Source organism: Dromiciops gliroides, chromosome 3 (genome assembly GCF_019393635.1).
Source record: "Dromiciops gliroides isolate mDroGli1 chromosome 3, mDroGli1.pri, whole genome shotgun sequence".
NCBI classification, from domain to species: Eukaryota; Metazoa; Chordata; class Mammalia; order Microbiotheria; family Microbiotheriidae; genus Dromiciops; species Dromiciops gliroides.
The window spans coordinates 588615124-588642088 of NC_057863.1; the positions used below are offsets into that span (position 1 = coordinate 588615124).

Here is a 26965-nt window from a genome sequence, read left to right on the forward strand (position 1 = left end):
TTCAATGTAGGGGAGGCGAGGGTCATAACCAGAGGGAGAAGGAAAGGGATAAGAGGGGAAGAGTAGTAGGATAAGGAGAGAGGGCTGCCACACTAACGAGAGGGGCTAGGGGAAAACCCCTCGAGGGAAGAAAACGTTAAGGTAAGAGTTCTCCCACTCGAGTAGGGAGAGACAAGGAGGCTGGTAGGAAACTCCCAGATCAGTCCCCCTTCCCCCTCCCCCATGAAACTTGGGAAGTCTGTGCCCCTCCCCGTTCTGCAAGAGCCCCCTGACCCACTCCGCCCGTCTGGCGCCCCTACATGTGACAATTCCAGACAACTGCTTCCCCGGGACCAGCTGGCCGTGGTGCCCCCTCCTCCCTTTCGGGTTTATCGCCCTCCTTCCCACCGCCCACCGCCCACTACATCTCCCACGGCCTCCGCAGCAGCTGAGACAGCTCTGACCACCAGGCTGGGGAGGTGGGAACAGCCAACCCCCTCCTTTCCTCACACACACATCAAGCTCTAATCCCTGGCAGGCCCAGAGGTTTTATTTTAAGGTCCGGGGAAGGAGACAGCCTGGCTGCAGGCTCCTCTAAGCCCCAGGGGGCTCTTGAAGTTGCCCCTCAAGAGTCGCTAGGGCTATTCTTCCTGCCTCTGTACCTGCCTCATCACCTCCCTTGCAGCCACCCACACAGGGAAGGAAAGACTGAAGACTAACGTCGTAAGAACAAATAAGGTGGGTTTTATTGAACACCCAACAGGTCCTTATAAGTTGGCACTCCACCTGCACCCCCCCAAAAAAAAAACAACCAAGGAACATGCCCAGTACTGCCATACCCAAACTAGTGTGTAGGGAGCAAAGGGTTAAACAATTATAATAACTCACCTATCCTTAAGGAAAGGTCCATCCTTCCCCCTCAAAAGCAATAGAGTAAAGGCAAATTAGGGATTAGCACTGATGTCTACTGCTTTGGCTGAAAAACTATTTCATCAATGAATTTTACACTTCCTTAAGGCACTTATCAAAAGCTGTAGTTTTCTGTGTGTGATCAATGACACCCTGCTCCTCGGCAGAGCTGACCCTGAGATCCGGAAGGTCCAGCTGGCTCCGGGAGTCTCTCATCACTGAAGGGCTGGCTCTAACCAAAGCTTAAATGCATTTGGAGTATAATGTTCACTTCTGGAAGGGGGTGGGGAAGGTGTCTTAGGAAGGACCTTGAAAATCTGGAGAGCATCCAAAAGAAGGTGAACAAAGATGTTGAGGGGCCTTCAAGACCAGACCATCGAAAGATGGGCTGAAGAAACTGGAGATGCTTGGCCTGGAGAAGAGAAGATTCAGAGAGGATGGGACAACTGTCTTCAAGAATTTGAAGAGCCATCACGTGGAAGAAGGAACAACGGGTGAAAGTCGTAGAGGGGCAAATTTAGCCTGAAAAACTTCCCAGCGACGAGGGCTGTCCCAACATGGAAGGAGCTATGTCTGTCAGCAGGTAGTAGGTTTCCCTTCCCTCGGGCATGTCTTTCCTTCAAGGGGAGGCTCAATGACCACCTGTCAGGGATGCTGCAGATTCCTTTCCAAGAATGGGTTGGGCAGGATGGCCCCTGAAGTGCCCTCTGACTCTAAAATTGAGTAAAAGTTGAGTGCCTCCTAAGACCTAGGGGGGCTCAGATCTGCATTGGTGGAGGAAAGACTCCGTTAGGGGTCTTGGGCTGGGGCTGTCATTCCCACTTTATCATTCATCTTTCCAACCTGAGAATCTCCCTGCTTCTGTCTTGTACCCTACCCCTTCCTCCCTTTGGATGCCCATCTCCTCTTCTGAGCTCAATGATGGTTTGAATTCTCCATCTTGTGGCTCTCTGATTTTCTCCTTTCTGACTGGAAACTTAAAGAGTTTTTTACTAGGGCTTTTCATATGGGAAGGAAGCCTGAGAATTCCTTAAGTGGGAGGCTTTTGGTTCTTTAAAGTGAGTCAGTGCCCTGCTTTGCAGGGCTGAATGCTGAATTTCTTCATATTAAGTTGACTCAGAATGAGGGAAACCAGTATGCACATATGCAGTTACCCTGTAAAACAGAGGTTGGGGGATGGGCCAAGGGTAACCCAAGGAGCATGAGTTAGAGAAGGCAGAGAAGCCTTTCCCACAGACAGATGGGGGGATGCACTGGGGACTGGTCCCCAGGGTGGTAAAAGAATAACACAGGGGGCAGCTAGGTGGCGCAGTGGATAAAACACCGGCCCTGGATTCAGGAGGACCTGAGTTCAAATCCAGCCTCAGACACTTAACAATTACTAACTTTGTGACCCTAAGCAAGTCACTTAACCCCAATTGCCTCACCAAAAACAAAAAAAAAAAGAATAACGCAAACCCAGAATCAGCTAGTTCAAGGCCCAAGGTTGGACTCTTATGTAGTTGCATTGTTCTGAACATGTCCTTGCTATCAAATCTACATGAGATGGAGGTCAGACTGCCAAGCCAGAGGTGCTTTCATACCCAACCCTTTGTGATCATCCAGCTCCCAATGATGACCCTGCACCTCTCTCTCCCCCCTCCCCTAATTCCTCTCCAACCCTTCCCTCAGCCTTGGCCTTGGCTCAAATTATATAGCAGACACGCATATTGAGCAGAATCAGGAGTCCCAGGCAAAGAGTTGGAGGTGCACATGTAGCCATAGGCTCCTTCAGCATCAGCAAGCTGTAGACTGTACCTGCAGAAGGAAGAAATAATAAGGCAGAACTCAATAAGCAAGCATTTGAAAAACTGGAAAACATAAATTACTTAAGAAAGAACTGGAAAGCAAGCTGGAAGAAATTAGGCTTAGATCAACACCCTATACCATATTCTACAATACATTCTAAATGTATATGTGACCTTAATATTAAAAATCATACTGTAAAAAAAAATAGAAGACAAGAAGGTCATATACCTCTCACAGCTATGGTTAGAGGTATTCTTTTTTTAATTATATTTTAGTTATTTCATTACATATTTCCCAATTACATTTTTTGGTACAATTTTTTTTCTTTTCTCTTTTTTTTTTTGTTTTTTTGTTTTGTTTTGTTTTTAGTGAGGCAATTGGGGTTAAGTGACTTGCCCAGGGTCACACAGCTAGTAAGTGTCAAGTGTCTGAGGTGGGATTTGAACTCAGGTACTCCTGATTCCAGGGCCAGTGCTCTATCCACTGCGCCACCTAGCTGCCCCCCAATTACATTTTTTAATTTTTGAACATTCGTTTTTTTAATAATCTGATTTCCAAATTCTCTCCCTACTACCTGTCCCTCCCCCCACTCATTAAGAGGGAAAGCAATATGATATCAATTATACTCGTGAAGTAATATAAAGCTTAATTCCATATTAGCTACACTGCAAATAAAATACCAAAAAGCAAGAAGAACAAAGTGAAAAAATGTTTTAGTCTGCACTCAGAGTTCATCAGTTCTCTCTCTGGAGGTGGACAACATTTTTCACTGTGGGTCCTTTGGAACTGTCTTGGATCATTGCTTTGATCAGAATAGCTAAGTCTTTCATACTTGATCATTACAATGCAGCTGTTTTCGTGTACAATGTTCTCCTGGTTCTGTTCACTTCACTTTTCATTAGTTCATGTAAGTTTTTCAGGTTTTTCTGAAACCATCCTGCTCATCATTCTTCTAGCACAATAGCATTCCATCACAATCATATACCACAACCTATTCAGCAATTCCCCAGTTGATGGGCATCCCCTCAATTTCTAATTCTTTGCCACCACAAAAAAAGTACCTATAAATATTTTTGTACAATTAGGTCCTATTCACTTTTCTCCGATTTCTTTACAATACGAGTAGTGGTATTGCTGGGTCAAAGGATATACACAGTTTTATAGCCCTCTGGGCATAGTTCCAAATTGTTCTCCAGAATGGGTATACTAGTTCACTACTAGGAAATGTATTAACTACAGAAGAGATAGAGGCAATTACAAAAGATAAAATAGATATCTTTGATTACTTGAAACTGAAAAGCTTTTGCACAGATAACATTAATACATATAGGATAAGGCAGCTAGGTGACGCAGTGAATAGAGCACCGGTCCTGGAGTCAGGAGTACCTGAGTTCAAATCCGGCCTCAGACACTTAACACTTACTAGCTGTGTGACCCTGGGCAAGTCACTTAACCCCAATTGCCTCACAAAAAAAAAAATACATATAGGATAAAAAAGGAAGTGGTAGAATGGGGAAAAAATCTTTGTATCAGATTTCTCTGATAAGGATTTGGCATCTAACATATATAAACATTTAGTAGATAAATACTGTATGTAAGACCAAAAGCCATTCCCAAATAGATAAGTGGTCAAAGGATATGAACAAATGATTCTCAAAAGAAGAATTATATACTATTAATAAGAACATGAAAGAATTCTCCAAGTCACCAATAATAAGAGAATTGAAAATCAAAACAATCCTGAGATTTCACCTCATACCTTACAAATTGACAAAGATGACAGATGATGGAAATAGTCGATATTGATGGGGCTGTGGGAAGATAGCCACACTATTGCATTGTTGATGGAGCTCTGGATAAGCATTTCCATTTTGTAAATTAATTCAAAATAAGGCAAATAAGGTAATTAAAATATCCTTACCATTTGACCCAAAAATTCCACTACTAGGCTTCTGCCCAAAGAGGCCACATATAAGAAAAAAGCCCTTGTATCTACTCATATCTCTATTTAAGCCCAAATTCTCTATAAAGCAATACTTTTTTGTGATGACAAAGTATTTTAAATACAGTAGATGTGCATCAGTTGGGGAATAGCTAAACAAACTGTGTCACAAAAACATAATAGAATGTTACTGTGCCATAAGAAATTACAAATATGATGAATACAGAGAAGCATGAGAACCAATGCATAAACAAGTAGACAGAGCCAATGACTACAATGTAAATGAAAAGAACCACACACACACAAAACCAACCAAAAGAGAATGATGCATATTCACTTTTTGTATCTGTGATGCAAAATTATAAAAAACAAGCATGGCTCCAAAACAGAAAACATTCCCATTCCACTCCTTTGCAGAGTTAGGAGGACCATGAGTGTGGTATATAGCAAATATTTCCAGATTTGATCAATGAACTGATCAGTTTTGCTTATTTCTTTTTCTTTTTTCTTTTTTTTTTTTTTTTGCCTTTAAAAATACTGTTATATGGGATGACTCTCTGGGAGGGAAAAAGGGAGAAATGCTGGGGAAAATTTTGGTGAGTAAAAGTCAATCAACAAGCACCGTGCCAAGCATTTTTTGATAAGCACTGGGGGTACAGAAAAGGGCCAAAATAACAATCTCTGCCCTCAAAGGCAGAAACAATAGCTCGCAGTTATAAGTCATATTCACGATCTACCTAGAGTCTCATAATAGCTCAGGGAAGGAAGTCGTGAGACTATTGTCCCCATTTTACAGAGTAGGAGCCTGAGGAGGGTGAGAGAGACTTCCCCAAGGGCATATAGCCACTCAGAGACAGAGACAGGCCTTCTGAATTCCAGTCCAGTGATCTTTACCTTTCACCAGAGCTTCCTTTTAAGAACAGCACCAAGGAGAAGCACAGTTAAGTGTCTGTGGTTGGGAAAAGAAAGTCACAAAAAGTCCCCGGTCTTTCTCCCTCCTCAGCCAGGAGACAAGTAGCACAGGAAATGCATTGGAGTGGGAGGGTCAGAGGGGAAGAGGGGGAACTGGGAGTGCCAAAACTCTAGGCCAGGAGACCTGGTCTGTGTCCAAGGGGCTGGTTTCCAACCTATCAATGCCTGTGCTAAAAGATAAATGTAATAAGTTGTATCATTGATATAATATTACTACTCACCTCAGTGCGTGGAGGAGAGACAAGGAGGGAGGGAGAGAATTTAGAACTCAAAAAAAATGTAAATGAATGTTTAAAATAAATAAATAAATATGGGGGGTGGGGCAAAAAGAAAAGATAAATGTAGCCATAACTGTAAGTTGTATGAAGCCCAGGAACCTCAGCCTAGATCTGGGCTTCTTAAACATTTTTGTGTCGACCCTTTGGAAGCCTATGGACCTCTTCTGATAATAATCTTTTTCCATGCATAACATATATAAGATTACAAAGGAAACTAATTATAATGAAGTACAGTTATCATAATTTTTTTTTGCGGGGCTATGGGGCTTAAGTGACTTGCCCAGGGTCACACAGCTAGTAAGTGTCAAGTGTCTGAGGCCAGATTTGAACTCAGGAACTCCTGAATCCAGGGCCGGTGCTTTATCCACTGTGCCACCTAGCTGCCCCCTAATTATCAGAATATTTAAAGAAACAAGTTCATAAACTCCAAGAACTCCTGACCTAGACCCTAAAGGGCTTAAAATGGGAGACAGGCAGGGCCACTCCAAAGGTTAAGGGAAAACACACACACGCACTCACGCACGCACGCACGCACACACTCCTTTCCCAGGTTCCTGACCCTGGGGAGAACAAAGTGAGGAGGAAGAAGAAGGGCCCAGTGCTCATCACCCATCCCCAAGCTTGGGCCACAGCCCCAACCAAACTTCAGCCCTGGCCCCAGCTTACCCATCGTAAGCAAGGTGAGCAAAAAGCTGCTGAGCTCCTGTAGTAAGGGGGGTCCCAGGGCCAACAGGAGACCAGACACAAGTTCTACCCAGCCTATTATAATCAGAAGATTTCCAGGATCTAGATCGCCACAGTTCAGGTACTTCAATGGTAACACCTCAGCAAACTTCACCATCTGGGCTTTCTAGAAGAGACAAGGAATGACCAGAAATAGTCAGTGAGAATGTACTGAGTCCCAGCTGCTAAAAGAGTTCTGGGAGTCCATCCACACTACTCACCATGGACGCGATACTAAGGGGAGACAAGAGGAAAAAACCCTTCATATCTCTGTTCTGAGACCCTTCCCCAACTGTGGAAATGGGTGCTATAAGGAAGGAAGGAAGGAAGGAAGGAAGGATGGATGAATGAATGAATGAATGAATGAATGAATGAATGAATGAATGAATGAATGAATGAAAAAGCACTGGGCTAAGCAATGGGGTTATAAATAGAAAAACAAGACAGTCTCTGACCTCAAGGAGCTCACAGTCTGGGGATCAAGGGGAGCAACATATATAGGAGGTTTCAGTTACAAAGCATGTGGCTTTAAAGGTATCGTAGAACTTAGGGTACAATAGCAAAGCACATAGTAATTCACCTTCTTTAAAATCATTTCCACTGATAAAATGGGGCAGCTAAGTGGTGCACTAGAGCACTAGCCCTGGAGTCAAAAGGACCTGAGTTCAAATCTTACCTCAGACACTTACTAGCTGTGTGACCCAGGATAAGTCACTTAATCCCAATTGCCTTAAACATACGGAGCCATCTCCAATCCTCCTGATCTATATCTTGCCACTGGACCTAGATGATTCTGGAGGAAAGAATGAGGTTGGTGACCTTGCACAGCCCTGTCTTATTTAAATCCACTTCATTGGAAGTTGTGACATCACCCCAATGTCACGGTTCTCTTCGAGAACGAAGGACAAACAACAACAACCATTTCTGACACTGAAACATTTGGCAATGCCAACAACCACTATTTTTTAATTGCCTTTCCTCACATTTTCTTAGCACTTTAAGGTTTACAAAACATATTCCTATTGGCTTCTGAATTGGTCAGCTGCTTCTGTTTAGAATGAGAGAATTTCGGAGTTGGAGGGAACTGTAGTGCAATTCATACCTGAGTAGGAATCCCCTCTACCGTGTATCTAATGTGATGACAGCATCTGCTCAAACATGTCCAGTGATGCAGAAGGAAAGCACCACTCCCAAGGCGGCCTGTTCCACTGTTGGACATTTCTGATTGTTTAAAAAAAAGCGTCAGCTTATACGGAACGGAAGTCTCCCTTACTGCTAAACTTGCCCCCTTTTCTCCTAGTTTTGCCCTACTGAGCTGAGCATAGTAATTAATCATTCAACAAATACCAGCCACTATGCTAGCCACTGAAGCTGAAAAGCAAAAAAATACAAACAAACAAAAAAACCAATCCTAGTCTCTGTCCTCAAAGGGGCTTACATTCTTTAAGGGAAAACAAATCCAATCTCACTCCCACCATGGTCCTCCTAATACTTGAAGGTAGCAATCGTGTCCCCCTTCACTGAGCTAGAACCCACGATTTCTGTCCCTTATTCCCCTCTCATTCCTCTCTCCTTCAGAAAGAACACCCCAGTTCATTCAATTGATTCTCATATGACACATTCTTCATGTCTCCCTCCTCTAGATAAACTCCAATTTGTCAAAAGTCCCTCCTGAAACGGGCCACCCAAAATTGAACAAAATACTTGAGATGTGGTCTGATCAGGGTGATGGAAAGCAGAGCTGTCATTTCCCTTGCTCTGAACAAATATGCTTCTAAATACAGTCAAAAATCAGTAAGTCTGTAGAGCTGACCCTGGAGTCAGGGAGATCCAAGTTCAAATCCTTCCTCAGACACTGTGTGACCTTGGACAAATCATCTGACCTCTGTTCGCCTCTATTTCCCCATCTGTAAAATGAGGATAATTATAGCACCTACCTCCCGGTACATAGTAGGCACTATATAAATGCTAGCTATCATTATTTTTTTCTTTCTTTTTTTTTTTTTTTTGCAGGCAATGGGGGTTAAGTGACTTGCCCAGGGTCACACAGCCAGCAAGCGTCAAGTGTCTGAGACGGGACCCGAACTCAGGTACTCCTGAATCCAGGACCGGTGCTCCAACCACTGCGACATCTAGCTGCCCCTTAAAATGATGACATTCTTTCCCCCCCCCCTTTTTTTTTTGCTGAGGCAATTGGGGTTAAGTGACTTGCCCAGGGTCACACAGCTAGTAAGTGTCAAGTGTCTGAGGCTGGATTTGAACTCAGGTCCTCCTGAATCCAGGGCCGGTGCTCTATCCACTGTGCCACCTAGCTGCCCTTGCTATCATTATTATTAACCAATATATCTGTAGAGCTGGCCTTGGAGTTAGGGTTCAAACCCCACCTTTGATTTATAATGGCTGTGTGACTGTAAACAAGTCACTCAACCATTTGGTGCCCCCAAGCAACTCTCTCTAATATAGTAGAACTGTCAGATTTGAAATGGCTGAGGAGTTTCCTCTTCCGGCATTCCCTACATCAAAGAAATCACAAGCATGGGCAAAAAAACTTTAATGGAGTTTTTTTTTTGACCACCACATCACCCTGTTGACTTAATATTGAGCTTACAGTCTACTAAAGCTTCAATTCTGCTTCATATTTATTACCTAATTAAGCCAGATCTCCCCTACCCTACACTTGTCCAATCGACTTTTTAAAATATACAAGTGCCAGATTTTGAATTCCTATTAAATTTTATCTCGGGGACAGCTAGGTGGTGCAGTGGATAAAGCACTGGCCTGGATTCAGGAGAACCCGAGTTCAAATCCGGCCTCAAACACTTTACACTTACTGGCTGTGTGACCCTGGGCAAGTTGTTTAATCCTCATTGCCCCACCCCCCAAAAAAAAATTTTATCTCAATAGTTCAAGCCTTTCAAGATCTCTTTGGATCCCAATTCTACAACTCAATAGCACTCCCATCGAGCCTCATGACATCTGTAGATATGGTTAACTCTACCATCCCTGTCCTTATCCACCAGTGCTAGCACAGGGCTGAAGGTAGAGTCCTTCAGGTGCCCTGCCATTAGGGAATTCTTTCTAGTTGGGTCGGCATTCAGTCTATTAAATTACCAAGGCAGAGAGCAGGTTGGTGTAATATGTGGTTCTCACTGGATACTAGCCAACACAGCATCAATGGATAAAGTTTCATGATGATTATAGCTAATAATAAGTGCAATCTTAGGATTACAGCTAACATAATAGGATAAAAGCTAAGGTCTGCAAAGCTCATTATATACATCATCTCATTTGGTCCTCACAAAAACCCTGGGAGGTAGCTATTACCTCCATTTAATGATGAGGAAAACTGAGGCCGATAGAGGTTAAGTGACTTGCTCAGAAGCACACAGTTAATAAGTGTCTGACATTGGATTTGAACCCAGGTCTTCCTGACTCCAAATCCAGCACTCTGTTCATTGTACTACCTAACTGTCTAGCATGATACTACTACTAATAATAATAATAATAATAATTAGTAGCTAACATTTATATAATGTTTAGCATGTGCCAGGCATTGTGCTAAGTGCTTTGCAATTGTTATCTCATTTGATCCTCACAACAATCCTGGGAGATAGGGGTTATTATTATCCCCATTTTATAGACAAGGAAACTGAGGAAAATAGAAATCAAGTGACTTGCCCTTGACTGTAGAACTAATGAGTTTCTGAAGCTGGATTTGAATTCAGGTCTTCCTAACTCCAAGCCTACACCACCTAGCCAGCCCTAGCAAGAAAAAACAAAAACAAACACACTTTGGGCAGTCAGAGGTCCGTGCCATGCACACTGGAGGAGTACAGACTGAGAGAGTCAAAGGAAACCTTAAAAGACCATCTAGTATAACCTACTCATTCAATTCAATAAACAATTATTAAGTACCTTCTAAGTACAAAGGAATACAATGACAAAAATGACAGTTCCTGACATCAAGGAGTTGACATTTGGGAAGTAGGAACTGTTCACAGTTTCCAGAGAAATAAATATAAAATATGTGCAGTGAATGCAAAGTATTTGGGGGGGAATATAACTAGAGGAATCAGAAAAGGTCTCTTTAAGGAGCTGATACTTGAGTTAAGACTTTAAAAATGCTAGAGGTTCTTTTAAAAAAAATTAATTCTCAAGTATTTATTTTTCTTCCTTCCATACACTTCTTCCAACCCCAAACTGAATGAAAAAGAAAAACTCTTATAACAAATACACAAAGTCAATCAAAAACTCCCATAATGACTATGTCCAAACAATGTATATCTAATTTTGCACCCTGACTCTGAGTCTATCTGTTAGGAGGTGGGAAGCATCATCGATCCTCTGGGATCACTGCTGATTATTGTATTCACCAGAGTTCTTAAGTATTCCAAATTGTTCAATTTTGTAATGCTAATGTTACTATGTAAATCATTCTTCTGGTTCTGCTCTTCATCACTTCATACAAGTCTTCTCGTGCTTTTCTGAAACCACCTCTTTCTTTATTTCTTACAACACTATCCTATACCATAATCTGTTCAGACATTTCTGAATTGATGTTTTTTAATACTACAAAAGGGCTGCTATAAATATTTTTGCATAGAGAGCTTTTTCCTCTTTCTTTGATATCTTTGGATTGTGGGTTTTATAGTGGTGTTACAGGTAGCAAAGTGTCTCAGTAAGAGAGCTGGATTTCAGGTCAGGAAGACCTGAGTTCAAATCTAGCCTCACATACTTACTAGTTTTGTAACCCTAGGCAAATCACTTAACCACTCAGCCTCAGTTTCCTCATTTGTAAAAAGAGATAGTAGGGGCAGCTAGGTGGCGCAGTGGATAGAGCACTGGCCCTGGATTCAGGAGGACCTGAGTTCAAAGCCAGCCTCAGATACTTAACACTTACTAGCTGTGTGACCCTGGGCAAGTCACTTAACCCCAATTGCCTCACTTAAAAAAAAAAAAAAGAAAAGAGATAGTAGCATCTATGTCCTGAGGTTATGAGAATCAAGTGAGACAACATATGCCAAGTGCTTTGCAAAATTTAAAGCACTATAACATTATCAAAAGGGTGCACAATATTCAGTAACTTTGGGGGAATCGTTCCTAATTGCTTCCCAGAATAGCTAGACAAGTTCATTGCTCCATCAACAATGTATAAATGTGCCTGTTTAGATTTCTAAAGCCCCTCCAACATTTGTCATCCTCCTTTTTTGTCAACACTGCCAATCTGATGATAGGCTCCACCTTACAGAGGAAGAACTATGGATTTCAAAAGTCAGAGGTGAGGAATAAGTGAATGTCAGGGATGGGACAGACCCAGGGCTGTGCTGGAGGTAGCTTGAACCAGCAGATTGTTAAATTTACATTATGAGTATTCACACCTTGGAAATCAGTAAATGCTCTAAATCAGGGCTTGATTTATTGTTTTGTTGATTTTCTAGACCTAAGAAAGTGAAGGGGAAAGTGTTAATAATGTAGATTAAACTAAAAAAGTATATCCTGAGGGGGTAGCTAGGTGGTGCAGTGGATAAAGCATCGGCCCTGGATTCAGGAGTACCTGAGTTCAAATCTGGCCTCAGACACTTGACACTTACTAGCTGTTTGACCATGGGCAAGTCACTTAACCCCCATTGCCCACCAAAAAAAAAAAGTATATCCTGTACACTTTTTAGGGGATTGCCAGTTGTTAAATATTTACCAGTATTCCCCTGGTATAGCCTGCGTGAACACATGGAGGGAGGAGACAGAAAGTTATGTATGGAAAACAGCAAACAGGACAGTCTGGCTATAAATTAGAGGAGTAATATGCAATCAAACAAGAAAGGTTAGATGGAGCCAAATTGTCAAGTCCCTTAAATCCCCCAAAAGACATTTCTAGTTATCCTAAAGGCATTGGTTGTTGTCCTTCATTCTTGAAGAGAACCAAAACAGCATCACTCTGTTGGATTCAAGGTACAGCGTGCCCCACTGTGGCTGATCAGACCAACATGAGCTCAGAAGGCTCCACCACAGGTTAGGCACAAATAATCCACATGAACATCTGGAGTGGAGATGGCTCTAGATTTGTGCACTTCACATTTCTTCACATTTCTACTGCAATTCTGCTTTGCTCATAGAGTACAATGCCTTCTTTGATGTGGGCATTCCATGCTGGGTATTCCTGTATCAGTGTCTCCCATGTCTCACAATAGATTCCAAAGCTCTTCAGAGACACCTTGAGAGTGTCCTTATATCACTTCTTCTAATTACCATGTGAGCACTCTCCCTGTTTGTGTTCTCCATAAAATAGTCTATTAGGCAAATATACATTGGGCATTCCAACAATGTGACCAGTCCACTGGAGTTTCACTCTCTGCAGTAGAATTTGAATGCTTGGCTGTTCAGCTCCAGAAAGGACCTCAGTAACCAGAAGCTTATCTTGACAGGTGATCCTCAGAATCTTCCTAAGACTATTCAAATGGAAGCATTTTAATTTCCTGGCATGATGTTGGTATACTCTTCAGGTTTCACAGGCATATAACAATGAGGTCAGCACAACAGCTCTGTAGACCTGTCTGGTGGGCAGCCTAATATCTCTTCTCTCCCACACTTTCCTTTGGAATCTCCCAAACAGTGAGCTAGCTCTGGCAATGCATGCATTAACCTCACCGTCTATGTGGACATAGCTGGAAAGTATACTGCCAAGATAAGTGAATTTATCCACAGCATAATGACTCCATTTGCTGTAACTGATAGTTCCACATATGGATGGTATGGTGCTGACTGGAAGAGAACCTTTGTTTTCTTGGTGTTAATTGTTGGGCCAAAATTAGTGCAAGCAGCAGAGCACTGATCCATACTTTGTTGTAACAGCCTCAGAGGCTGCAGTGAGTGCACAATTATCTGAGAACAAAAAGTCAGGCACGAACTCTACTTCTACTTTAGTGTTGGCTTGTAGCCTTTCCAAGTGAAATAACTTACCATCAGTGTGGTAGCTCACCTCGATGCCATTTTTGTCCTTGTTTAAGGCATCTGACTTCATGCTAAAAAACATGGGAGCAATCACATAGCCCTGCTTCACTCCACTGATGACTAGGAAAACTGGACAGCATTGCCTATTATCCAGAACCTGGTCAAGCATGCCATCATGAAACTGACGCACAATACTGATGAACATCTTCAATCAACCAAATTTTGACAATTTTCCATAAGCCCTCACGACTAACAGTATCAATAGCCTTGGTCAGACTGACAAATGTTGTATACAGACCTCTGTTCTGCTCCTGGCATTTTTCCTGGAGTTGTCGAGCAGGAAACACCCTATCAACCATTCCTTGGACTTTTCTGAAGCCACACTGGCTCTCAAATAGAAGATCATCTTCCCAGTGAAGGATCAGCCTATTAAGGAGGACTCTGGCAAGAATCTTTCCAGTAATGATTAAGAGAGAGACACCCCCACCCCTACACCATGATCATTACAGGAAAACCTATTTCCTTTTCCTTTATAGAGATGAACAATGGAAGCATTCCTAAACTCCTGGGGGAAGACCTCTTCTTGCCATATAACCCAGAAATCTTCAGTCAGCTTTTGTATAAGCAATGGACCCTGCACCTTGTAAATCTCAGCTGGAATAAAATCAGCACCAGATGATGTGCCACATGAGAGGGGCCTTATGGCACCCAGAGTCTCTTCTTCAGTTGGAAATTCAGCTAGAGAGGGGTTGGCTTCAGTCTGAGGCATACGATCAAAGGCTTCAGCACTGATTGATGATGGTCTACTCAGAACACAATGGAAGTGTTCAGCCAGTCTCTCTAGGATCATATTCTTATCACTAACCAATTCGGCTCCATCAGCACTGAGTAGTTGAGATGTACTATAGGTCTTTTACCCATAAATATCCTTCAGGACATCATAAAAGCACTTTTGGTTGTTTCTATCACCATAAAACTTAATTTCATCTGCCTTCTTCCTGAGCCAAGAATCCTGCATCTTTCTGAGTTTCACTTGAACTTTACTTTTGATGAAGTTAAACTTTTATGGATCCCTTTTTAGAGATAGATGAACTGTGGAGTTCTCATTTTTTGTTTAGCAGCTTCTGAATTTCCCCATCATTTTCATTAAAACCAGTCTTGATGTTTGCCAGTGTTCTGGCCCAGATGAGTAGATGCAGTGCTGTATACCAAATCTCTAAAAATCTATCCACTCCTTTTCTGCTCCTCTGTTGTCAACTGTGTGTTGGCTCAGCTTTCCCTCCAAGTTAGCAACAAACTGTTCATAGCAGGAGAAGCATGCTATTGATATAAAGTTTTCTGGCAGTCCTTTTGCCTTGAGGCCATTGCTTTAATTGAACATGACTATTTAGCTTGGAGATGATAAGTCTCAGATCAATTCCACACTCTGTACCACACATCACCTTCACCGCTCTCACATTCTATCTGTCTCTTTATATGCCAATGTTTGCTGTGATGGTGCATCCATGAAATTTTATTGCATTTAGGCAAATGCAGATAGTGTTGGTGATGAGGTCAAGAAATGAATAAGTCTTCAGCGATAAGTGACCTTTGCTGTTGCTGTTTCCAACTCCATTCCTCCCAAAGACTCCCTGCCCTATCTGGTAGTCTGAGCCTACTCTGGCATTAAAAGTCACCCAGAATGAAAAGCTTGCTCTCTTTGAGCACATTGATGATTCTTCTTTGACCTCGTCAGGGTTCGCCATGGTGGGAACACCTGCCTGGTGCGTGGTGGTGGTGGCATGGCACTTTCCTGCAGGTGACAATCGAATTGTGAGGAGCCTGTCATTCACTCCTTTTGGGAGGCATACAGATGTATTGACTAGATTAGTTTTGATTGTAAAATCTACACCAGATTCATGGAACTCCCCTTCACTGCATCCACTCAAAAAAAATGTGTATTCAGCTCCGTCTTCAGTAAGCCGCCTTTCATTTGCCAGCCTTGCTTCACTCAAAGTTGCTATTTGGATGCGATACCCGCTAGGTTCTCTCACATCAAGAGCTGTTCATCTTTCATGTTGTCCATAAGAGTGTGCGCATTCCATGTACCAACAGTGAGTGGAATCATCTTTGCAGAAGTTTTTGTACATTTTTTGGTTTCAAATGCAGACCAGAGTTGAGTGAAGCAGCCCATTTTTAGGGCACCTTTTCTAGCCCTTTCCTCATGAGGTGAACAGTGTGGTCCTTTTAAAAGGCTGCTCAGACACCCAGGAGCCCGCTGAATCCCACTGCTACTTTGGTCCGGTAAGAAGACTACCCTATGACCTAGGTCACCTGTTCGAAGGGTCGTGTCAACAGCTTCCAGTTATCTGCACCTGCTGCTTTGTCACTTGCCCATCACCAAACAACTTTGAGGTAGGTAAAAATGGTAAAAGGGTATGGGTAGGGGGCAACTAGGTGGCGCAGTGGATAAAGCACTGGCCTTGGATTCAGGAGGACCTGAGTTCAAATCCAATCTCAGACACTTGACACTTAACTAGCTGTGTGACCCCGGGCAAGTCACTTAACCCTCATTGCCCTGCAAAAATTAAAAACAAAAACAAACAAAAAAAGGGTATGGGTGATGCCTTTTTCCTTGCATATAAACTGAATTTGAGTGAGGCACAGTTGCATGAAGTTATCACCCTCACTCTCTCTTCCAAAGTCACTGAAATTCAGTGGCAAGATAAAAGTCAAGATGACTTGCAATGACTCTGGATACAAGAGATGACCTTGGAGTCTTTAATGTCTAACCAAGCTCTCAACACTCCATGGCACCAGCTTCTTCCACCTTCATGGCCCATTGGAATAAACTGTTCACATCTGTCCATTCCACCAAGGAAAGGAAAGTCTTGAGGCAGACATTACTCTAATTTACTGTTAGGGTTGAGGTCCATCCATTCATTACCCTCTGGAGCTGTCTGCTGAAATGGCTTGCCCAGGTGTGGCCGCTGTACATGCTACAGCTTCTTCTTCTTTTTTTTTTTTTTTTAAGTGAGGCAATTGGGGTTAAGTGACTTACCCAGGGTTACACAGCTAGTACGTGTTAAGTGTCTGAGGCCGGATTTGAACTCAGGTACTCCTGACTCCAGGGCCGGTGCTCTATCCACTGCGCCACCTAGCTGCCCCCATGCTACAGCTTCTTGAAACCACAGGTAAGAGTTGGGTGAAAGGTAAATGCAAAGATGGATAAGCACTCTTGAAAGGGGCTTGGTAGCCCTCATACCAGAGGTGCTAGTGTTCCCTGACACCCATACACCCCCCGCCAAAGGCAATAGGGAGTCACTGAAACAGCTAGGTAGCTCCACAGTACACAGATCATTAGTCCCAGAATAAGTAAAACCTAAATTCAAATCCTGCCTCAGATACTTACTAGCTGTGTGACCTTGGGCAAGTCACTTAGCCTGTCTGTCTCAATTTCCCCAGCTGGAAAATGGGGATAATAATAGTACCTCTCTCCTAGAGTTGTTGTGAGGATTACTTGTTGTTTAGTCATTCAATTGTGTCCAACTCTTTGTGACTACATGGACCATAAGCACACCAGGCCCTTCTATCGTCCACGATCTCTTCAAGTCTGTCCAAAGTTCATGCTCGCTGTTTCCATGACACTGTCTATCTACCTCATCCTCAGTCATCCCTTTTTGCCTTTTGCCTTCAATATTTCCCAGCATCAACATCTTTTCCAATGAGCCCCATCCTCTCATTAAGTGGCCAAAGTATTTCAGCTTCAGCTTCAGTATTTGACCTTCCGGTAATCTGAATTAATGTCTCTAAGTATTGACCGATTTGATTTCCTTACTGTCCAAGTGACTCAAAAATCTTCTCCAGCACCACCATTCAAAAACATTGATCCTGGGGCAGCTAGATGGTGCAGTGGTAAAGCAGCAGCCCTGGATTCAGAAGGACCTGAGTTCAAATGCGGCCTCAGACACTTGACACTTACTAGCTGTGTGACCCTGGACAAGTCACATAACCCTCATTGCCCTGCCAAAAAAACAAAACAAAAAAAAGAAAAACATTGATCCTGCTGCACTCAGCTTTCCCTATAGTCCAATTCTCACAGCCATACATTGCTGCTGGAAAAACCACAGCTTTGACTATACAGACCTTTGTTGGCAAGGTGATGTCTCTGCTTTTTAGTATGTTGTACAGATTTGCCATCGCTTTCCTTCCAAGGAGCAAACATCTTTTAATTTCATGGTTGCAGTTACTGTTTACAGTGATCTATAAGCCTGAGAATATAAAATCTGACAATATTTGCATTTCTTCTCCCTCTGTTTGCCAGGCAGTTATGGGAGCAGTCACCACAATCTTAATTTTTTTGATGTTGAGCTTCAAGACAGCTTTTACATTCTCCTCTTTGACCCTCAAGAGGCTAAGATTAATTTCCCTCACTTTCTGCTATCAGAGTGATACCATCTGCATATCTGAGATTGTTGAAATTTCTCCTACCAACCTTAATTACAGCTTTGATTCATTCAGCCTGGAATTTGCATGATATGCTCTACACATAAGTTAAAGAAATAAGGCAATGTACAGCCTAGTTGTACTCTTTTTCCAATCTTAAACCAATCTTGTTCCATGTTCAGTTCTTATTGTTGCTTTTTGGTCAGCATTCAGATTCCTCAGGAGACAAGATGATCTGGTACTCCCATTTCTTTGAGGTCTTGCCACATTTTGTTGTGGTCCACAGAGCCAAAGGCTTTAGTGTAGTCAATGAAGCAGAGTGGATGCTTTTCTGGGACTCCCTTGCTTTCTCCATAATCCAGTGAATGTTGGCAATTTGGTCTCTTGTTCCTCTGCTTCTTCAATAATCATCCTGCTCTTCTAGTAACTCTCGATTCACTTACTGCTGAAGCCTAGCTTGCAGAATCTTAAGCATAACTGTTGGCATGTGAAATAAGCACAATTTTTTGGCAATTTAAATATTCTTTGGCATTGCCCTTCTTTAGGATTGGGACATAAACTGATCTTTTCCAAATCACTAGCCACTGTTAAGTGATCAAATGAGATAATACTTGGAAAGGGTTTTGCACAGTGCCTGGCTAACATAGTATATGGTAGGCACTTAATAAATGTTTCTTCCCTTTTCCCCAGCTTAATTTTTTTTTAAATTCTGAACTTAAACATTAAATACAACGAACATTTCCAAATACAAAATAGAGCAAGAATGTCAGAACATGAAGCTGGGAATCTCTATTACTTAAAACTTGTCTATCCTTAACATTTGTTTTTACATATATTTTGGAAAATAAAATTCTATTCAATTAAAAAAATTTTTAATTAAAAAAAAGAAAGTGAAGGGAGACTGACTGAAAGGAGACTGAGAAAGGGGAGCGCTGACTGCAGGGGCAGCAACCAGCATACCCTCAGGTGAGAGATTTGAAGTGGCAGGAGAGAAAGTTTAAAAAGGTTTCAGGTCATATACTTTGCATTTCTTTACCCCTTTCTCTTATATTTATTCTCATAAATAAACCCTTTTGGCTTTAATTGAAAAAAATAAAACTTGTCTATCTTTTTAAGTAAATAATAAATTCTTGCATGTCTATATTTCCTCCTGACCCTCTTTGTTCTTTTTTGTGCATTTAAAAAAATGTTCAAATCATCTTCTTTGTTTTCTTTTTCTTCCTTTTTTGGAAACCCTTGCTCTAGCCTTCTTCTCCCTCCTATCTCCTCTCCCCCATTTAAAAAAAAAGAAGAAAAACAAAAACCTTGTAATAAATATGCATAATTAAGCAAAACAAATCCCACATTGACCACATCTAAAAATCTAGGCCTCATACTGCACCTTGAATCTATTACCTCTCCTTCCGGATGTAACATGCTTTATCCTTGATCCTCCAAAATCCTAGCTGGTCATTGCATCCATTAGAGTTCTTAAGTCTTTCAAAGTTGTTTTTCCTTTACATTGTTGTTAATAATGTGTAAATTGTTGTCCTAAATCTGCTTACTCTGCTTCATCGGTTCATTCTCTGAAACCATCCCTTACAACATTTCTTATAGTGTCACAATATTTCTGTCATCGGTTCAACCATTCCTCAAATGAAAGGTATTTCCATTTCTTTGCCACTATAAAAATTCCATAAATATTTTAAAATATAGGCCCTTTCTTCTTTCTTTGATCTCCTTGTGCAAGCCTTGTGGTGCTTATCACTAGGACAAAGAGTTTATGCATAGTTTAGTAGCTTTGGGGGCAGACTTCCAAATAGTTTTCCAGAATGGGTGGACCAATTCACAGTTCCACCAACAAAGCAATAGTGTGCCTGTTTTTCCACAGTCTCTCCAGCGACTGTCATTTCCCTTTTCTGCCATCTTTGTCAATCTGATGGGTAGAACCTCAAAGTTTTCATTAATATTATAGAACATTTTTTCCACATGGTTGTTGATAGCTTGGATTTCTACATTTGAAAACTGCCTAGTCACATTCTTTGAATAGGATATTCAAAGGAGAATGGTTCTGCCTCAGAAGCTTAAGTAGGAGAATTAAATGGTCTGCCTCAGTTTCTTCATCTGCAAAATGGGGATAATAATAGCATCTACCTCCCAGAATGGTTGTGAGAATCAGATGAGATAAATTTATAAAATGCTTTGCAAACCATAAAGTACTGCATAAATGCCAGCTACTGCTGTTATCATTATGAATATCAACTAAGCATCTATGAGGATTTGGGGGTTGGAGAGTAGATGGACTGGATTCAGGGAGAAAAATTAGGAGACTATTTCAATAGTACACATAGAGACAATGAAGGCACCAACCAGGGTGACCGTGGAGGAAGAAATGGAGAAGAAAGAAGTAGTAAAGATAGGATCCACAAGATTTTGCAATTCATTGACAATGGGAAGGAGTGGAGGCAGTGTTATTTAAATGAGCATAAAGAATTAAGAATGGTGCCTGAGTTGTGTATTTGGGTGATTAGATTTGTGTATTCTGCCGAAAAGAGAAAGTCAGGGGGAGGGGCAGATTTGGGAGGAAAGAAAATGAGTGGTTCTGTTTAGAACATGTTGAATTTAAGATACCTATGGGACATATAGGAGGAGATGAGGGGCTGGAGCTCAATAGAGAGATAAGGGCTGCAATTGTAGGCTGGGGAGTTATCTGCATAGACCTAAGAGCTAAAACCATGGGAATGGATGGAATCACCAAGAGACAAAACTTAGAAAAGAAGGCGGCCCAGGAGAGAGCCCTGGAGTAGACCCACACAACAGGAGCAGGAAGTAAATAATAATAATTGACATTATAGAAAGCTTGGAAGTTTGCTAATCACTTAACATACATGATCTCATTTTAGCCTTCACAACAACCCTATGAGCTAAGTTCTACAAGTCTCATTATATCCATTTTATAGACGAGGACTTCAAAGAGCATTTTTTCCCTTTTGTTTTTTTTCTTTTGTTTTGTAGGGCAGTGAGGGTTAAGTGACTTGCCCAGGGTCACACAGCTAGTAATGTCAAGTGTCTGAGGCTGGATTTTAACTCAGGTCCTCCTGAATCCATGGTTGGTGCTTTATCCACTGAGCCACCTAACTGCCCCCGAGCTTTTGTTTATGTAGATTATATCTAGAGATGTTTACCATATGAGAAATAAAACATCTTACTATTAAGAAAGTTCCTTTGATTTCACGGACCCCCAGAAAGGGTCTTGGGGACCCCTCCAACAGTCCCTCATCCACACTTTGAGAACCACTGTATTAAAGTTATCTCTAAGTTCCCTTCCAGCTATGACATCCCAAGATTCTATGTCCAAGGTCAAAAATGGAGTTATTGGCAGAGCTAATGACTAGAACCTAGTTCTCTTGACTCCCAGTCCAGGACTTCTTCCATATAAACAAAATCAGCCAGGTCTGCTATAAATACTAGCTAATATATCCTAGAGAGAGGATGCAAATGCTTCAACAGAGTTGGGAGTAGAATGGGTTAGAAGGTTCAAATGACCTACCAAATTCGTACCAACCCTTGGACGCCTCACCACTCCACCCCCGTCACTGGCCCCTTCTAAGACATGTAGGTCTTTTTCCAAACAGAGATGGTCCTCAGGAGCCCCTGGTACTGATGCAGGAGACACCATGAGTATGGTCTTCCATGGACAAGTGTTTCCGTCCCCTTTCTCTGTCACTCCCTTCCACTAAACCCCTCTTTCCTCTGCCAAGGAACAAGCACCAAGGCCCCTGACCCATCTTGGTTAAACTCTGTTGCAGCATTGCCTGTTCTGAACTATCCTCAATCCTGCAAGCCCCTCCACACTCCCTGGACTACCCAGCTTCCACATCTTCCCATAAACAAAGCCAGGAAAGGAAGGTCAAGGCCCAGGTGATTAGGTAGCATAGGAGGGAAAGACAATCTCCACCTCCACTCCTCAACTCCCCATCAAAGAACATGGCAGGAATGACCTTCCCAAGAACTTCTTTTTTTTTTAGTGAGGCAATTGGGGTTAAGTGACTTGCCCAGGGTCACACAGCTAGTAAGTGTTAAGTGTCTGAGGCCGGATTTGAACTCAGGTACTCCTGACTCCAGGGCCGGTGCTCTATCCACTGCGCCATCTAGCTGCTCCCCAAGAACTTCTAAAGAACAGAGAAATGAATCTTCCCCTCCTGTGAGGAGACCGAGGGAAGCAGTGTGGCACCCAAGCAGGAAGCCAAGAAAATTGGGTTCTAGTCCCAGCTTAACTTATGATATAACCCAGGAGGCAGCAGATAGGAAGGAAATTGCCCATTACCTCAACTCTCCAATGTGGATTAATAACTCCTATCCTACAGAGGTGTTATGAGAATCATAAATACACCCTGGAAGTTATGTAAAGGGCCAAACAGAAGCAAGGAGTTATTTTCAACATCACTGGGGAAAGACAGGGCCAGGACCCTGGCAGGAAAAGAGATCACTTCCCCATTCAAAGTGTGGGCTCTTCTATCACTAAAATCAGCAAAAAGACCACAGTGAACTCCACCCTCACCCCCAGTCCCCACCACTCCTAAGCCAAGGAAATTCACTCCAGAATGTATTAAAGGCTTAAGACAGGCACTGGGATAGATACAAAGATCTTCAGGGGATCCAATTCTTGTCCTCAAGGATCTTACAGTGGGGGGTGGGGGACAGAAGGGAGGAAGGACAACACGGTCACAGATAAGCTTACTCAAAATACATACAAAGGAAGTACAAAATAATTTTAAAGGTAAGGGAAATCACCAATAAATGGGGGCAGGGAGAGGCCTCTTATAGGAGATGGCATTTGAGCTAGGGAGTTAGGGATTCTAATAGGCATAAATGAGTTGGCAGTGCATTCCAGGAATGGGGGAAGAAGGGGGTGGGTGGGAAGGGGAGACAGCCTATGCAAAGACAAGGAGCGACATTATATGGAGAATACCAAGGAGGCTGGGGTAAGAGACTTTGCTCCCCAGCTGAGGGGTCTTCGGAAAAAAAGGGAGCAGAGATTATCATCCTTTCCTTTCCCATCAAACATCTCCCCTGCCCCGAACATGTCCATTACTGTCATTTGTACAGATCTGACCTAGGATGCCTGTACCCTCCTTTAATACCACCGGTCTTCGATCCAGTGAGGAGAGTATGTAGACAATTCCCAACTCAGAGTGTCAGTATCCCCAACTGTAAAATGAATGATAATACTAGGTGGCATTTCTATAGCTATATTTAGGTTTGCAAAGGGCTTCCCAAACATCTCATTTGATCCTTACAACAGCCCTGTGCTATTTATTATCCCCATTCCAGCTATGGGGATAATAAGGTGAGGCAAGGGCACTGAGGCAAAGAGACTTACTTCCCCAGGATCACACAGCTAGTGTCTGAGGCCACATTAGAACTCAAATCTTCCTGACTCCAAGCCCAATGTTTTATCGACCGTGTCACCTAGATTGGACTCACTATCTCTAGAATTTCATCTGCCTCTGATAGTTTTGGGCTCTATGGGCTTGCAAAGGTACAACAACATTCACTCGAAGTAATAGGACCCGAGTTAAAAATCCTGGCTCTATTGTGACCTCAGGTGGGATGTCACTGAGCCTCTGTTCTCTCATCTGTGAAATGAGGAGGGGGGATGCTCTCTGGGGTCCCTTCCAACTCCCAATCTATGATCGATCCTTTGATTCCTCCTCTCTCTGAGTGTCACCGGCAAAGATCCAGGTAATCTGAATTGCCCAGGCACCCTTCAGTCTCTGGAGGCACATCTCCGCCGATGCCACAGAGGCCCTGACCTCGTCCACCCAATCAACCGACCCCTTTCTCTCCCCTCTCGGTCACCACACCCAAGCCCCGGTTATATTCTCCCACTGAAATAGTCGGATCTCATAGTGGCTAACGCGTCCACGCGGGCGCAGGATCGGAGGGCTGCCAGTGTAGCCAAGGATGCCTCTCTGCGAGAGAGAAAGAGAATAAGGGGGTGCGGAAGAGCCCGGCTCCAGCCATGAGGACCCCCCCAGTCATGAGGAACCCCCATCCCTCCCGGGGGCGCGGCACAGCGCAGCCAAAACCCTGAGCTCCGTGGGCACGCGCGCGCCGCCCCCGCCCTTCTGCAGCCGCCCCCGGCCCCCGCCCGCCGCTCACCATCTGCGCGTACACCTGGGCCGGGATGTGACACTCCGAGAGCTTGACCGCCCCCGTGAGCATGAAGAACAACCCCAGCAGCATACGCATGCCCGCGAACACGAACGCCATGGCCGCACGCACCGGCCCGGGGCGACCCGAGCAAAGGGAGCGACCCCAGCCCAGCTGGGGGACTGCTCGCGCCCTGCCCCGCCCCCACCCTATCCCCCCCCACCCCCACGGCCCCGCCTCCCCGCGAGGGCCCCGCCCTCTGTTTCCCTTTCTGGCGCTGGGGACTCGGGGCGCGTCTCAGCCTCTAATTTCCCTGGGCCCAAACCGGGGAAGAGGATGGAAAAGCAAAGAAAGTACACCGTCCCTGCCCCCATTTCACCGGAGAAGAAACCGGGACAGGGGCCCCTAGGGACCAGAGGTCCCCGGCTTCCACACCGCTGCCCAGCCGTGCCCTCCACGGAGAAAAGAGGAAGAAGGGCAGCTCTCACCCAGCCCTGAGCTGACATGTACACACACACAGCTGCTGCTGTGGCTCAGACCGAGATCCCAAAGAGTCTAGTGGCAGCGAGACTCATCCTGTATGTGACCTCAGGTCAATCACGTCCCCATTGCCAACCTTCGTATGAAATGCACCGTGTGGTTTCTAAGTGCCCTGCAAGCTAAAACCTCTCCCTCTCACCTCTGACATGCTGGTCTAAGATCTCTTTCATCTTGGACATTCTACGCTCTAAGGCACCTCCCGTCTCTGACATTCTGTGATGTGTTCTCTGGTCTAAGCCTCCCTCCCTCTGACCTATCATGTTCTAAGACCCCTTCCATCTCTGACATTCTCTGTTCTAAGCCTCCCTCCCAGCCCTTCATTCTGTGTTCTAAGGTTTTTTCCATTTCTGACATTCTGCGTTCTAAGGCTCCCTCCCAGTTCAAACATTATGTCCTAAGGGCCCTCCCAGCTCTGACATTCTCTGTTCTGAAAGCCCTCCCAATTCTGAAATACCATCTTCTCAGATCCCTTCCATCTCTGACATGCTATGTTTCAAGAACTCTTCCAGCTCAGACCTTCTATGAGCTAAGATTCCCTCCCACCCCTCACATTCTGTGTTCGAAGGTCCCTCCCAGCACTGACATTCTGTGATTAAAAATGGGGATAATAATCCTTGTCCTGCCTCTCGAGGCTGTGGTTCAGAAAGCACTTTGTAAACTGTTAAGTGAGACAGAAATGGAAATGTTTATTTTTGTTCTTTTGTCTTTGCCTGAAATACCCTGATTTTCTCTTAGTTTCTCCTCTGGGTAATTAGGGAGGGGAGGATGTTTGGGGCCTGAAGTAGCCATCCCCTCTTTCTTTCCTTAGCTTGCTCCTTGATTTGCCTTTTTGTGACTGCACTACCTTTGGAGGGCTGGCCACTCCCTCCCAGCAGCCTCCTGGACCTCTAAGTTGGGCTACAGACCATGGAAAGGGATCCTCAGCCAAGAGCAGGTAACCAAAGGGCAGGGACCTGAGTCTTCCCTTCCTGGTGTTGGGCAGTCCCTCTACCAGGGACTGAGGGAGGCTGATTTCATTTTGGGGGCTTAGGATGCTCAGCAGCAGCTCTGGCTCCCAAAGCAAGCCCTGGGGGAGGAAGGCAGGAGACCTGGCTTTGGAAAAGCTACCTGGAAGCTACAAAGGGCCGACAAACCCAGCCTCCCCATCTTGGTGCCCCCTTGTTATTTAGTAGTCTCCTTTCCAGCTGGGTCTTTCAGTCCTGGCAACCTTGGCTCTTCTCTGCAACGGGGAGAGGAAATAATGAGTCACACATTGCCTGTCTCCATGGAAGGCCCCCTCTCCCCCCACCCCCTTCCACCCAAAAACCCCAATCACGTGGAACATCCTGCATCAAGGCAGGAGAGAGAGAGAGAGAGAGAGAGAGAGAGAGAGAGAGAGAGAGAGAGAGAGAGAGAGAGAGAGAGAGAGTTTGGAAAATTTATTTTGGGTGATAACTGCTGATTACCAAACCAACTGAGGCAAATGAAACTTTCCAATGTTCTTGCTTTCTCTCTGGGTCTGCCTCCCTGAGTGTGTCTGCCTCCTCTTTCTTCACCCCCGCCTCTAACAATCCCTCGCTTCCTTCAAGGCTCTCCTACACAGAAAACCTTTCTTGATCCCCCCTTTTGGGTTGTTAATGTTCACTCCCTCCTCAAATTATCATGTGGATGCTTATCTGCTTTCATGTTGTATCCCAGCCGCCCACTCTCACCCCCAACCCCAGAAGAAATGCAAGCTACTCAGAGGGCAGATCCTTTCCTTCATTATGTCTTTGCATCCGCATCACCCCAGCAATAGCATCTTGCGCACAGTGAGCAGTTCATAAAGGCTTTCTGGCTGGGGTTGTGTTGGATTTCTGTCTCGTTTTCTCCCTCTCTCTCCGGGTTGCTGTCTTCCCAATACCTCTGTCTCTCTTGGGGGACTCAGTCTCATTGTCTGTGCCTCTCAGAGTCTCCCTCTTAGTGTCTCCGTCATTGTCTGTATCTCTGCCTCTCCTTGTGGTTCCTTGTCTCTTAGTGTCTCTCACTGCCTAGTTCCTTCTCTTAGGGCCTGTTGTTGTCTGCATCTCTCAGGTCCTCCTCTCAGCTCGCACTCCCCATTGTCTTCAAGCCCCGGATTCAAGAACCTAAAATTACTTAGTGCAGGGTAATCGCCTGCCCCCACCTCAAGGGCATAGCTCACCTCTGAAGCTATTGCTCTGGTGTTTCCATGGTATTTCACATTTGCTGAGGGCTTCTTCATCCCTCCCTGCAGGGCTTGTAGACAGGCCCTGGGGTCTGGATGGCTGTCTGGCTGTCTGGCTGAGGAAAATACGATTTCTGCATGGAAAACTTGATGATACCAGCT

At 43.9% G+C, this 26965-nt stretch overlaps 1 protein-coding gene across 1 annotated transcript; it reads right to left on the reverse strand.

The window, feature by feature from the left end:
• Window positions 1-738: 738 nt before the first annotated feature.
• Window positions 739-24294, reverse strand: TMEM35B (transmembrane protein 35B). The gene is made up of 3 exons (XM_043995630.1): window positions 24109-24294; window positions 6535-6718; window positions 739-2685 (listed from the first exon to the last, which is right to left on the reverse strand). The coding sequence occupies exons 1-3, from the start codon at window positions 24217-24219 to the stop codon at window positions 2573-2575; spliced, it is 408 nt and encodes a 135-aa protein (XP_043851565.1). The 5' UTR covers window positions 24220-24294; the 3' UTR covers window positions 739-2572.
• Window positions 24295-26965: the final 2671 nt, after the last annotated feature.